Raw genomic sequence first — 13,288 nt, forward strand, 5'->3', positions numbered from 1 at the left:
TCTCGTGCCCAGAGACAAGAGGGCCCAGATCTGATCCCTCAACCACTGTCGTTGCTTTGCTTCGCCACATGGTGATGCTGTTGGCAGCAGGTTTTACACAGTCCAATACTGAGGCCTCAGTGTGTCAAGCCTGCTCAGGTGGCTGTAAACCTTTCAGAGAAGACAACCCCCAATGCCCCACTAGACCAAGGGTGCCTCTTTAGCAGGTTCCCAGGGTCACAGTGGGTCCCCCGACAGCACCCACTTCCCCAACACTCCAGCCCCAGGGTGCTGTCAGGACTGGTCCACCCTCTGGGTGACATGGAACCCCATCTCCTTCCCTCCCAAGGAAGTCATACCCACAGGGGCCAGCTTCCCATGAAGCCAGAGGGAGTCCCTACACACTCTCCCCAGGCCAGCAGGGCTACCCACCCTCTTTCAAAGGGCGATGAATCCATCAGGAACGCACTGGGCTGTAAGGAACAGAAAAACCCAGAGAACCGTGGTTTAAAAGAATAATGTTTCCTCTTTCTTTCTCACATAGTAAGAATCTCAAGATGGTGGCTGCTGCATTGGCTCAGCTGCCCCACAAAGTTATGAGGGACCCAGCTCTGTGCTCTCTGCCCAGCCCTCCCTCTTAGCGTGCTGGCTTTGTCCTCCGGCTTGTTGCCTCAGGTAGCACAGTGACTGCCACAGCTCCACACTTCACGTCATGTTCAAGGCAGGAAAGGGGAAAGCGATTTCTGACCCTTTTATCAGGAAGAAAACGCTGAAGCCCCTCAGCTGACTTCAGCAGACACTCCATTGGTCAAGATGTTATCACACGGCCACCCCATCTGCAAGTGAGCCTGGGAAACAAGCATTTTGCTTGTCCAGCCTCTGGAGTAGAAGGCGGCAAAGTTGTTAGTGAGTGAGGACTACAGATTTTCTCTTAATGCAGCGATTCCCAACCTTTTTGACACCAGGGATCGGTTTCGTGGAAGACAGTTTTTCTGCGGACCGGTGGCTGCGTGGGGTGGGATGGTTCAGGAGGTGATGCGAGCGACGGGGAGCAGCAGATGAAGCTTTGCTCACCTCCTGCTGTGCGGCCTTGGTTCCTAACAGCGCACGGCCCAGTACCGGTCCACGGCCCGAGTTGGGGGCCCCTGTCTTAATGGGCCCCATACTTCCCCCCTTAACCCTTCCAGGGCCGAAACTGCCACTCCTCAGAGATGCCTCACCCCCCTGAGAACACCAAAGGGACCTCTCAGAGCAGAGAGGAGGGGAGAAAACAGGGGTTAAAATCTGCATCCAAAAAAACTTTAAAATAAATAAAATCTGCATCCAGAGGGAGGTGGCACAGTTCCTACCAGAGGGAATTCAACCTCCAGAGTCTTCCTTTTCCCTCCCAGACACTTGTAGGGAAGGGGAGAGAGAAAGTCAGAAATGTCAGGCGTCAGCTGACTACCTATGCCTGGGGTGGTGGAGGGGGAGGGCGATAGGTGGTCCATGATTTAGCAGAAGCCATTAATTATCTGGGGCAAAGAGCCGTCTTGGAGGAGAGCAGAGAGGAGGAGAGATACTGCTCCGCAAAACGGGTGAGGGAGTTGAGTCCAGGGGACACCAGAGGGCAAAGTGGGGAGAAGGAGCCATTGGCTTTGTATACTCCAGGGAAAGTGGGCTACACAGCTAGATGCGTGGTGAGAGCGAAGTCTGGGGGGGTACTGGGGGCGGGCCTGTCCAGGAAAACTGAGTGTGGAGCACAGAGCAGGACCGAACGCAAGGACCGAGGTAGATCAGGGAAGACAGGGGCCACCACTGTCATCCCCCTGCCCACCGCAAAGTCCTGGAGAAGACAGCAGGGACTTGTGGCCCCGCTGCAGGGGGCTGGGGTCTGAACAAACCTCATCTGGATCTCCAAGGACAGGGCACGTGGGCTGGCTTCTAGTTTACTGACACATGCTAAAATGCCACAGACACCATTTGCTTGGGGGGAGGGGGACACATCCTCAAATGGTGCTTTCCCTCCAGCCCTCAGAGGCCTCCACCACCCTCTCCCACAGGAGGCTGAAGGGTGGGCGGCACATATGGGAACCTGTGTTTCCCGTCTTGCCCACGTATTGGGTCATGTTGACCTGTCTGCTTCAAATAGCTGGTCAGAAGACAGGTGGCCAGCGCACAGCAGGGCCCTCGGCTCCTAGATCAGCCTCAGCCCCACTCTTCCCCTGACCACAAACCACAGCGTGGATGGAGCTGCTTTTCTGGCCCCTCTAGGTCCCGTCATCTGACTCTACAGGGGCCACGACCTTGATCTTGCCTGCCTGCCCCCCTTGGACTGTGAGATCCTGTGAGCGGCTCGGGCTCATCCCTGGGTCCCCCTGGCCTAGAGCTGTCCTGCCACACACTGGGAACTCCGTAAATCTGTGGATGATTTAATAAATACTGAGGCCCCACTGAGGAGCCCCTATTCAGGGGCTGTCCTATTCCCTGGAGCCTGCGTTCCAAATCTTCCTTGGCTCTCCTTCCTTTAAAGCTTACCAGACCCGAGTTCCATGCCTCAAAGACCAGAGAACCCTGACTTGACCGCCTCATTTGCATTAAGGTGTCATTGCCTGGGGGCCCCAGTGCATCTCTCCTATAGGCACTTGACCCTCCAGTGTCTCAGTCTAGTGGAGTGACCCATGAAGATGTCAGGGACCATGCCATAGAGAAACTCAGGTACAAAACATGCTTACCCAACGGCCTTCACACCTCCCCAGATCCTGACCCGCTGGAGGGGGCAGGAGGAAGGGTCCTCGGTCGGGGCCCTTCCTCAGCGCTCTGCCTTTCTCTCCCACACCCATCTGTCCCCGGCTGCGTCCTCAGCCCCCCGGCTGGAACATGGACAGAGGACTGGGTCGGCTGAGCCTGAGAGTGGGGATGGAGGCTGGACCGTCTCTGTCAGGGCAGACAGGGCCCCTCTGTTCTCCTCAGCCCAGGTAACCTGAGCCCGGCATTGTGTCCATCCTGGAACAGCTGACAGTGCTGTGGTCAGACAGCTGGTGGGGCTGGCCTGGCTGGGCTGGCTGGGGAGGGAGTGTGGGCTGTTACATGAGACCCAGAGCCTGCATCCCTCTATCCCAGTCCTGAGGAGCTGCAGTCCCACCCCTGTCACTGCAGAGAGCTGTGGCGCCATGCACGGGGGCCAGAGGCCGCTGCTCCTTCTGCCACTGTTGGCTGTCTGCCTGGGTGCGGACACAGGGGGTCTGGGGCCTGGAGAGGCCAGGAGCAGGGGTCCAAGGCCTCAGGGGATGGAGGGTCTGGGGGGCTACTGGAGCCTGTCCCCCACACCCGGTTCCCTACTTCTCCATGTCACACCCTCCCATGGCCTCCCCCTCATTCTGCCCCAAAGCCCCTGTACCCAGGCTCACCGCTGTCTGTCGCAGGAGCCCAGGGCCGGAACCAGGAGGAGCGTCTGCTCGGGGACCTGATGCACAGCTACGTCCCCCACCTGAGGCCCGCCAAGCACGATTCAGACGTGGTCAACGTCAGCCTGAAGCTCACCCTCACCAACCTCATCTCCCTGGTGAGCACAGGCCTGTAGGACGGGGCAGGAGGGGATCCCACCCTGCCCCTGGGATTGGGGGGAGAGGAAGGGGCTGGCTCCGGTGGCCGGGAGCAGGCAGGGCCCACCGGGGAGAGACCAGGGAGCTGGAAAACTCCCATGGGGGCCGCCCAAGAGGCTGGGGTCTTGCAGGGACTACCACCTGGGGGCTTAGCCCTCTGTTCTGCGCCCCCAGAATGAACGAGAGGAGGCCCTCACCACCAACGTCTGGATAGAAATGGTAAGAAGCCGCCCTGCCGCCCTCTTTTCCTCTAGCAGCTCCCACCCTGGGGCCCCAAGGCCCTCACAGCTGCCTGTTTCCCTCCCATCCCATCCCTGCCTCTCCTGCCCCCCCGGGCTGGGCCCCCATTCCTGGGGGTCGGGGGGCCTGGCAACCCCTCCCCCCGCAGCAGTGGTGTGACTACCGCCTGCGCTGGGACCCACGTGACTACGACGGCCTGTGGGTGCTGCGGGTGCCGTCCACCATGGTGTGGCGGCCGGACGTCGTGCTGGAGAACAAGTGAGGAGGCGGCGTGGGCAGTGGGGGGACAGACAGACACAAGGGCGGACCCAGCAGGACAAGGGGGCTCTGGGAGAAAGAGGCAGGCGAACAGAGGGTGCAGCCCGGGGACACCGCGGGCACTGGGGCGCGGGGCTAAGGGTAGGGCCCGGGGCCAGCAGACCTGATCCCAGACCCGGCTCCACCACCTCCGGGCTGGGCCGCCTGGGTGGGCCGCCGTCCCTCTAACGTGGGGACGAGGACAGCTCTCTCGGGGGCCCACAGGACAGGCGCGGGAAGGGCTGCCCTCTGGCTCTGGCACTCTGTGGGAGCTTAACCGCTGTCAGTTGCTGTCATGACCATTAATGAAGAGAGTTGGGGAGAGCGGCAGCGATTAGGAGCTGGGCCGAGGGAGCCTGGCGCGTGGGGGGTGGGGAAGGGGGGGCGGGGAGGGGGCTGGGGGAGGAGTGGTCCCCAGGCCAGGAGGAGACCGGGCAGGGGTGTGGCGGGCTGGGAAGGGTTGGTGTCCCCGGGCCCCATCCACACGTGGCCTGGCCTGTGCGCAGCGTGGACGGCGTATTCGAGGTGGCCCTCTACTGCAACGTGCTCGTGTCTCCCGACGGCTGCGTCTACTGGCTGCCGCCCGCCATCTTCCGCTCCTCCTGCCCCGTCTCTGTCACCTACTTCCCCTTCGACTGGCAGAACTGCTCCCTCATCTTCCAGTAAGGCCATTGGCTGGGGTGGGGATTTCGGGAGCCGCTCTAAGAGGGGCCCTGGTCGGGTGGGGACCCAGGGGCCTGGCTCCACCTCCCTGGGGCCTCTGCGTCTGTCTCAGGCCCAGATGCCTGAAGATGCCCGTGTCCCTCCCTGCTAAGCCTCGGTCCCCTCACTCATCCTCCTTCACTGCCTCAGTTTCTCTGCCTGTGCCCGGAGGAGAGACGTCAGTGACTGGGATGGGTGGGCGAGAAGGCACACACACGCCGACACACATGCACACCCACACTAGACCGCTACGCCCTACAGCCCCACGGAGAGGACGGCGCTGTCTCAGTATCCTCGTCCATTAATGGGGGAAAGGGGGTCTGTGAGAGGGTTTCCCCGGATTTTAGAGGAACAGTCTTCCTGAGACCCTCCTCAGTAAGCAGACCCGAGAGGTACACACTGTTCTCCTCTGTTCTCACCATTGGCCCCTCCTGCCCTGGAGATGGTGGGAGGGAGGAACACGGGGTGGCCCTGGGCTCTTGCCACCAGGGCAGCACATTGAGCTGCGGTCTCCTGGTCCTTCAACACAAACTTCCCCAGACCCCAAAGAGCCTGACTCCCCGCCCCAGCCCCATCTCGTGCCAGGGTTTTGTGGAGAACTCAGAAATTCCTGGCTGCACTTTTTGAGGCAAAGCGGCCCACAGTTGCCCTCAGGTGATGGTCTATGTGACCTCATGGGTGAGTCTACACACACTCAAATTTATCCTCTTTCCCTCCCCATCTCCCAGGTCCCAGACCTACAGCACCAACGAGATCAATCTGCAGCTGAGCCAGGAAGATGGTCAGACCATCGAGTGGATTTTCATAGACCCCGAGGCCTTCACAGGTAACCTCCACCCAAGGCCCCTGCTGGACCTGGCTATGCGGGCAGGGCCAGGCTGAGATCACGCCCCCTCCCGTGTAACACAAGATGAAAACTACAGTAAACCACAAAATACATATATTTAAAGGTCCAGCAAACCTCTGATTTTCCCCATGAAAATTACTCCAGTTTTGGCGGGAGGGGGATCAAGCATCCATCCTCCCACACTGTTCCCATCCCTCAATGGCGCTCCTTTGGGCACATGCTGGTTGCTCTGTAGCTGGGTCACACGGGCTGCAGGGATCTGCCCGCCCGCACTCCCTGTGCCCACCCCAGCCTGCTGCCCGCAGAAAATGGAGAGTGGGCCATCCGGCACCGGCCAGCCAAGATGCTGCTGGATGAGGCGGCACCAGCCGAGGAGGCCGGCCACCAGAAGGTCGTCTTCTACCTGCTTATCCAGCGCAAGCCCCTCTTCTACGTCATCAACATTATTGCGCCCTGTGTACTCATCTCCTCTGTGGCCATCCTCATCTACTTCCTTCCTGCCAAGGGTACCTAGCGCCTGTGGGAGGGGAGCCATGGCCCCGGCCGGCAGCACAAGGGATAGCTGGAAGGGCAGAATGGCACCATGACCTGGGACCGGGGACATGGACTCCTTGTGGGGAGGGGGGTGCCCCACGGTGGGGAGGTTGAGATCCGCTCTGAAGGCCTCTTGGTCATGGGCAGCGGGTGGTCAGAAGTGTACCGTCGCCATCAACGTGCTCCTGGCCCAGACTGTCTTCCTCTTCCTTGTGGCCAAGAAGGTGCCTGAGACCTCCCAGGCGGTGCCACTCATCAGCAAGTAAGGCCGGTCCTCATGCCTGTGCCCACCTCCTCCCCTCCCTTCTCAGGAACACAGGGTACTGCCCTCCTGCCACCCCCATCCCCATCATCCTCAATGCCAGCCCATCACCCCAAGGGATCTGGGGGAATCAGCCACTATGGGTGGGGATGTTATCCGGGGTGGAGTGTCGAAGGGCCAGCCCCACCTCCTGCCTACCCCACCCCGGCAGGTACTTGACCTTCCTCCTGGTGGTGACAATCCTGATTGTTGTGAATGCTGTGGTCGTGCTCAACGTGTCTTTGCGGTCCCCACACACACACTCCATGGCTCGAGGGGTCCGCAAGGCAAGCTCCCCGCCCCCGCCCACTCCAGCATCCTCCTGCCCTTTCCGCTTACATGCACCTTCCCCTGCACTCCTGTCCCTGGGCATATTCCTCACCTACCACATTCAGCAGCTAACCTGCCCCATGTGCATCTAGAAGCACATGCCCAAATGGATCAATAATAACATCAGGCGCTTACTATGTGGCAGGTGTATTACGTATACTAACTTACTTAATCTTCATAAATCCCCTGTGAAGTGGGTATTAGTATCATCTCCAGTTTACATATGAGGAAACTGAATCACAGAAAGGGTAAATAGTTTACTTGAGGTCGCATGGCTAGAAAGTGGAGGAAGCAGGATTCTGCCCGGGCAGTCTGGCTCCAGTGCCCGTGTGATCTGCAGCCCACCTGCAGCAGTCAGCTGGGACCCTTGTTACAAATGCAGATTCCCAGCCTACCCCAGGCATCCTGGGCCAGGGGTGGGGCCCAGGAACCTGTGTTTCCAGCAAGTGCCCTGGTGATTCTTATGTGCACAAAAGTTTGGGGGCCCAGGTTCAGTGTCTGACGCAGAACAGGTAAGCTGTACCAGGGCCAAGCCACTGCCCCTGAAGTGCAGCCTCCGGGCCCCCAGTGCATGAACCCTTCGTGCCGACCATCACCTTCTGCTCCGAAGCCCAGCCTGGCCGCCCAATCACCCAGGAAGGTCTGCTGGCCGCTAAGCTAAGCCGCCCATGACATCCCCTCCTCAGGTGTTCCTGCGGCTCTTGCCCCAGCTGCTGCGGATGCACATTCGCCCGCTGGCCCCAGCGGCTGTGCAGGACGCCCGGCCCCGGCTACAGAATGGGCCCTCCACGGGGTGGTCAATCACAGCTGGGGAGGAGGTGGCCCTCTGCCTGCCCCGCAGTGAACTCCTCTTCCGGCAGCACCAGCGCAATGGGCTAGTAAGGGCAGCGCTGGAGAAGCTAGGTGAGGCAGCGGGTGTGACACTGGGGACACTCCTCCCCAGGGACTTCAGACAGGAAGTGTCTGTTGGCCAAGGTGCCAGGGACAGCAGATGAGTGTTGGGCAAGTGTCCAGGTTGGGGAGAGAGGGGTTGGGGTTTCTAAGGAGAGGCCACTTTCTCAGACTGTTTCTCCTCCATTCTACTCCCAAACCTTACTCTCTCTCTTCCACAGAGAAAGGCCCGGAGTCAGGGCAGAGCCAGGAGTGGTGTGGCAGCCTGAAGCAGGCCGCCCCAGCCATCCAGGCCTGTGTGGAAGCCTGCAACCTCATTGCCTGCGCCCGGTACCAGCAGAGTCACTTTGATAGTGTAAGCCAGTCAGGGGTGGGGTTGGGGTTTGAGTACCTGGTGAGGGACTTGGACCTGAGATGGGGCAGGATGAGTGGGGTGGCCATGGTAGGGCAATAGGATGGAAAAAGTGGAACTGCAAGTGGGGCCAGAGGCCCGTGGAAGAAGCCGGTTGAGGCCTGGAAGTAGGTGAGAAGGGCTCAAGGAAATGAAGAACAGAGGCCTGCTGGATGGCCAAGGTTGGTACAGGGATCCAGCTTGGTGCCACCGCTGGTCATCTCATCCCCTGCCTCTCACCCTCAGGGGAACAAGGAATGGTTCCTGGTGGGCCGAGTGCTAGACCGCGTCTGCTTCCTGGTCATGCTCTCGCTCTTTGTCTGTGGCACTGCTGGAATCTTCCTCATGGCCCACTACAACAGGATGCCTGCCCTGCCATTCCCTGGAGACCCCCGCTCCTACCTGCCCTCATCTGACTGAGCCAACCAATTGCTGCTAGCCATGTGGAGTCTTATCAGCTGTGTTCTGCTGCTGAGGTCATGAGTATGCTCTTTGGGAAGCACCCTTCAGGGCCATGTGAGCCAACTGTTCCTGAGAAAAGCTGGGGAAATAAAAAGACAGAGCTGGAGCCCTGGAGTGGTTGGGGATGGGATGCTGGCAGAGTGTGTTAGTGGGATCGGCATCTACATGGCACTGGCTTGCTATTCCTGGCACTCCCCTCACTTGAGCAAAGTGTTATCAACCCCCATCATTTCTGAAGTCCTAAGGACTCCGTTTTATCCTATCCCCAACTAGGCAAGGTCCTACCCCTCCAGGCCTGGGCCTCCCTTCCCTTTTACAAGTTCCCTGCAGGCTCCTAAAGGAAGGAAGTCAAGAGAGAAGTGAAGAGTAGCAGCCAATGCTCTATCAAAAGAAGGGGAGCAGCCCACTCCAGCTGGCATCTGCCTACTTTCTTGGGGCTGTAAGCACCCAATACTCATGTGCACCAGTGACCTTTCCATTCAGATGCATTTTTTTGCCATCGATCACCAAACATTGTATGACTTTTATTATCTTTTTTCATTGTTAAGAGCTCCTCACAGCATTATGGATAAGCAAGAATCACTATTCCCCCATGTTTAGGATGGGCAAATTGGGGCCTAGAGTAAGAGGGGCGTCCCAGAACAATGATGGCTAAATAAGGGTTGGAGTCCACAATTCCCAACACTGACCCAATCTTAGACCCTCTAAGAAAGTTCTATGGCCTGGAAAACGGATGCCTCTTCCTTCTCTTCTCAAAGGCCAGGGAATTTGCACTGGTCTCAAGGAAGAGCGAGGCAGGGAGGCAGGGAGGAGACCCTGACCAGCCTCCCTTTGCCCCACTTAGGAAATGAGGGCCGGGGTCTTTCAGGGGTGGGGGTGGGGCCGGGAGTAAGGCCATGCTTTGAGAGTGTAACTGGGGCCTGAGTTTTGTTGGTGACAAGACAACTTGGGCAAGTCATTTGTGCTCCCTGAGCCTGTTTCCTCATCTGTAAATATGGGCACAGATATCAGTTCCTATCTCCCCTCATCACAGGATCAAAGGTGCGGGTGAAAGTGATAAAAAAATGTTAAAGACCTGACAATGGGACATTGTTGTGGGGGGAGAGGACCTCCCCCAAGTACAGGGTTGCTGGCTTTGGGGATCAATCACCAGCAGTATTTGGAGCGTCAGGCAATTTGATGACGGTGGGACCATCTCTGGTTCCTGTAAGCCTCTCTACTAGCTTAGTCACCTGGAGTGAGTCTCTCAACCTGACTGCCTCAGAAGGCGGAGATCAGCTCTGTAGCTCCTGGCACAAGTAAGCAAAGATTAACAATAGCCCCCACTTATGAAGGGTTACTGTGTCTAGCGCCTGAAACTGATTATCTCGTTCAATCCACACGGCAACCTGAAGAGGCGGGTACTACAGTATAGTATGGCCAGTACCAAAGAAGAAAGAGCCTCAGGGAGGTTAAGAGACAGTCCAGGATCGTGCAGCCCCACTGGGGTTGGAGTCGGGAGCCTTGAATCCAGAGTCTGCGCCGTCAGCTACTCGGAGCTGTCTTTCTCGGAGCCCGCCGCGGGAGGGGGTCAGCACGCGCTCCCCTGGGCAGGGCGGGCGGGCGGCGGGCAAGCACAGGGGGGAGAGCCGAGGCCCGCAGCCCGCGTGGCCACCGAACCTGAGCAGCTCCGCGCAACCGCCCGACGACTGCGTCCTGGCATACCCGCCCCCTTCCCGGCCAGCGCGCCGACGTTCCGCTGCGCTCCGCGCAACCGGAAGTGGTCGGACCCTAGGCGGAGGGACCTGGCGGAGCGGAAGTCACTCCGTGAGGCAGTGGCGACGGCGGCGGCGAGAGGATGAACAACAAGTTCGACGCGTGAGTCGCGCGTGGCCGCCTCCCGGGGCCCCTTCCCCCAACCGTTCCCCGCGTCCGGCCCCGCCGGGACCGCCGGCACCGCCGGCGGCGCAAACTGCGGCACCGGCCTCCCTTCCTGGTTAGGGCTGCGGGCCGGCCGGGCCTGGGCGGCCGGCGGGGAGGAGGGGGTTGGGGAGGAGGGATGCAGGGGTCTCAGGGACCCCAGGGTCGTATGGACCCAGAGCGAAGTGCGGGGTCCGGGCGGGAGGAGGGAGCCGTGCCGCCTGGAAGGAGATTTTCGGACACCCTGCCGGGCGGGTGCGGGTTGCCAGCGGCGTGGAGGGGCGGAGACCGGAGGTTTGGGTGTTTCCGCAGCCTGGCTGCTCTGCTTCTGAACCCAGCTTTTCTCACACACTCCCTCTGGCCTAGGCAGGTCATCTCTCCTGAGTCTCAGTTTTCTCATTCGCAAGGTGCGGACGGTAACAGAGCCCGTGTCGTAGAGTTGCGAAGATGCAATGAGGTAACGTGGCTGCCGCGCTCAGCGCAGTGGCTGCTCAGTTACGGAATTCTCATCTTCCCGAGACTCCTTCCTGCTTCCGTTCTCTTCCCCCTCCTTTTCCCCTCTTCGAACACACTCTCCAAGAACTGCTCAGTTTCTTGCCCAACGGGTATACTTGTTATTGCCTCCTCCTGCAGTTCTGTATGTACCCTATCTGTTGTGTGGTTTCTAGTTCCAGCATCAAACAATTGGGAGGTGCAGAAAGGAAATGCAAAATATTTTTGCATGTTTCCCTGCAGCGATTGTATCTGGAGGTAGATTATGTTTTGGCTTTCTTCTGGTAGTCCAGTAAATCTGTCTTCTTTTCCGAAGACCTAGATTTCCAGTCTCAGACCCACCAGTTACCAGTTATTTGACATTAAGAAAGTTACCCAATCTCTGAGCCTCTGTTACCCAAACCGCATTAGTGGTTAGTGCTCTGCTGCCGCAGTGAGTGTGATAAGCATCAAATCACATTCGGCAATGCTTAAAGGTACTTTAAGATATAAAAAGTACTACATTTAAGATACAAATGTAAAGTGGAATTACTATTAGTTTAGGTTGTGACCCACTGTTGCCGATGGGAAATTGGAGTTTTTCCGGTACCTTGAGTGCTGGTATGCAAATTCCGAGGTCCTGGATTCCAGCACTCCTGGCAGCTCCTCAGGAATGCTTCCTGGTTGCTGAGAGGGCTCTGCTACTTGAAAAAAGTCTTTGGGAGTTTGCTTCTGCAGTCCACTGCATAGCTGAGCTCATCCCTATACTAATTACCACCTTCTCCTCCCCCGCACAGTCATAAGCCCTGCAACTCCTAGCTTCAGCTCTAAGTCCTGCCTCAGTGGAGCTTTCTGCCAACCCTATACCCCTTTCTCCGCCGAATTGAAGAAATCAAAATTTCATTTTAAGAAGGCACTTCATGGGTAATCTGGCCCAGCCCTACCCAGATCATTTGGAGGTTTGCAGTAAGCTAATTTAAGAGTGGCAGTAATGGCTTCCACAGGCATTTTGCTATTTTTCACATATTATTTCTACTAATTCTAACAACCCTGTAAGGGGGTCATGTTACCTCCTTTTAGAGATAAGGAAAATGAGACTCTCTGAGATTAAATAACTTGCCCACAACAACAAGAAGGGCCATATGGTGAGGTTCAAACCCAGGTTTGTTGTTTAACATTTGTTCAAGCACATCTTGACAAAAATTAACCTGGGTCATTTTTAATTAGTTCTAATTGTTAACTATTCATTATACTGAACATCTGTCTTCTAGCTATGCAGGAAAAAAACAAAGCTGTCTTTCATTCGAAATTAGCAATTGAAGACAGCACTCCAGCCCTGAGTTTTGTTTTTGTTGTCTTTGTTTTTCATGCAAAAAAAGTGCAGTTTTTAGACCACGGCTGCATATTTGGTCTCTGCATTCTTCACCACATGGCTCCTAAGGACATGTTCCAGTTTGCCAGAGTCCTAAAAGTCCAGTGCCTGGAGTTGAGTACTGTAGTCTAATCTGATGGGCTCAGATTAAAGAGGAGCTCTAGTCTCCTTTTCTGTGTGACCTTCTAAGGACCTAAACTAATAGCCGCCACCCCCACCCACCCATCAAGTCATTAGCTACCATTGCCATTGATCCTATTCATATGTAAAAGCCTAAGATGCTTTCACTGTACTGCAGTCCCTACGGTATTGAGCTTGGTTTTCAAATCTAGATGCCATATTTGATTTTGTCCCGATTCTTTTTTTCTTAGCCTTGGCCCATTCTTAATTATTGTCTGAACCACTTATTCGACATTCATCCTAGTCTGCCTTGTATTGCTTTGATTTTAGAAATGCATTCATTAAACGTGTTTGCTTTCTGCCACTGCCTGATGCTGGACGTGTAAAGATGAATTAGACCAAGTTCCTACATGCAGTGAATCGTCTAGTTAGAGTATGAGGACATACCTGGGCAGAAGCTTGGTGAGCTAATTAGGTGCCACTCAGCCTGGACAGCTTCAGATGCTAATTGCCTGCCTAAGTGTATTGAGCACTGATTTTTCTGTCTGGATTGTGTCTTTGCTCACATCCAGCTTCAGGCTGGTAAGAGTAGCCTCCGGAAGACAGGATGCAAATGACTTGCCTTAAGTGTAGGCTCAAAGAGCAGAGTGGTTGCTTAGCTCCACCCTCAAGAAATGACAGCATAAGATGAAGGTCCATTAGGGTTTCCATTTACTATCTTAGAAGGGAGTTAGGAGGTGGAGTCCAGGGATCACAGTAGCATTGTTTCTTCTCTGGCATAATTATTTTTGTTATTTTTCTGTTTCCTAGTGGTTAGCAGCAAAAGCACTAAAAAGAAAGGCATTTATATGCTTCGCTTGGGGCTAGA

General features: G+C 56.6%; 2 protein-coding genes across 4 annotated transcripts in view; both read left to right on the forward strand.

Annotated features, from left to right (window-relative positions):
- The first annotated feature begins 3,131 nt into the window (after positions 1–3,131).
- CHRNG (cholinergic receptor nicotinic gamma subunit) lies at positions 3,132–8,516 on the forward strand. The gene is made up of 12 exons (XM_059927492.1): positions 3,132–3,186; positions 3,384–3,523; positions 3,738–3,782; positions 3,952–4,061; positions 4,607–4,762; positions 5,531–5,628; positions 5,955–6,155; positions 6,331–6,445; positions 6,657–6,771; positions 7,501–7,717; positions 7,927–8,060; positions 8,343–8,516. The coding sequence occupies exons 1-12, from the start codon at positions 3,132–3,134 to the stop codon at positions 8,514–8,516; spliced, it is 1,560 nt and encodes a 519-aa protein (XP_059783475.1).
- Positions 8,517–10,322: 1,806 nt separating this feature from the next.
- EIF4E2 (eukaryotic translation initiation factor 4E family member 2) overlaps positions 10,323–13,288 on the forward strand; it is a 28,654-nt gene continuing 25,688 nt past the window's right edge. For all 3 annotated transcript variants that reach the window (XM_059928948.1, XM_059928949.1, XM_059928947.1), the window contains exon 1: positions 10,323–10,415. In XM_059928948.1, coding sequence (XP_059784931.1) covers positions 10,396–10,415 — 20 coding nt within the window. In that variant the 5' untranslated portion in view covers positions 10,323–10,395. The remainder of the gene's footprint in view (positions 10,416–13,288) is intronic.

Source organism: Balaenoptera ricei, chromosome 7 (assembly GCF_028023285.1).
Source record: "Balaenoptera ricei isolate mBalRic1 chromosome 7, mBalRic1.hap2, whole genome shotgun sequence".
Lineage (NCBI taxonomy): Eukaryota > Metazoa > Chordata > Mammalia > Artiodactyla > Balaenopteridae > Balaenoptera > Balaenoptera ricei.

What these genes read in the sequence shown, in the direction of transcription:
- CHRNG (XM_059927492.1), top strand. Translation starts at nt 3,132, where the DNA reads ATGCACGGGGGCCAGAGGCCGCTGCTCCTTCTGCCACTGTTGGCTGTC. An exon ending in TCACCAACCTCATCTCCCTG is followed by an intron (nt 3,524 to 3,737) that starts GTGAGCACAGGC and finishes CTGCGCCCCCAG; the next exon opens with AATGAACGAGAGGAGGCCCT. An exon ending in AGACCCCGAGGCCTTCACAG is followed by an intron (nt 5,629 to 5,954) that starts GTAACCTCCACC and finishes TGCTGCCCGCAG; the next exon opens with AAAATGGAGAGTGGGCCATC.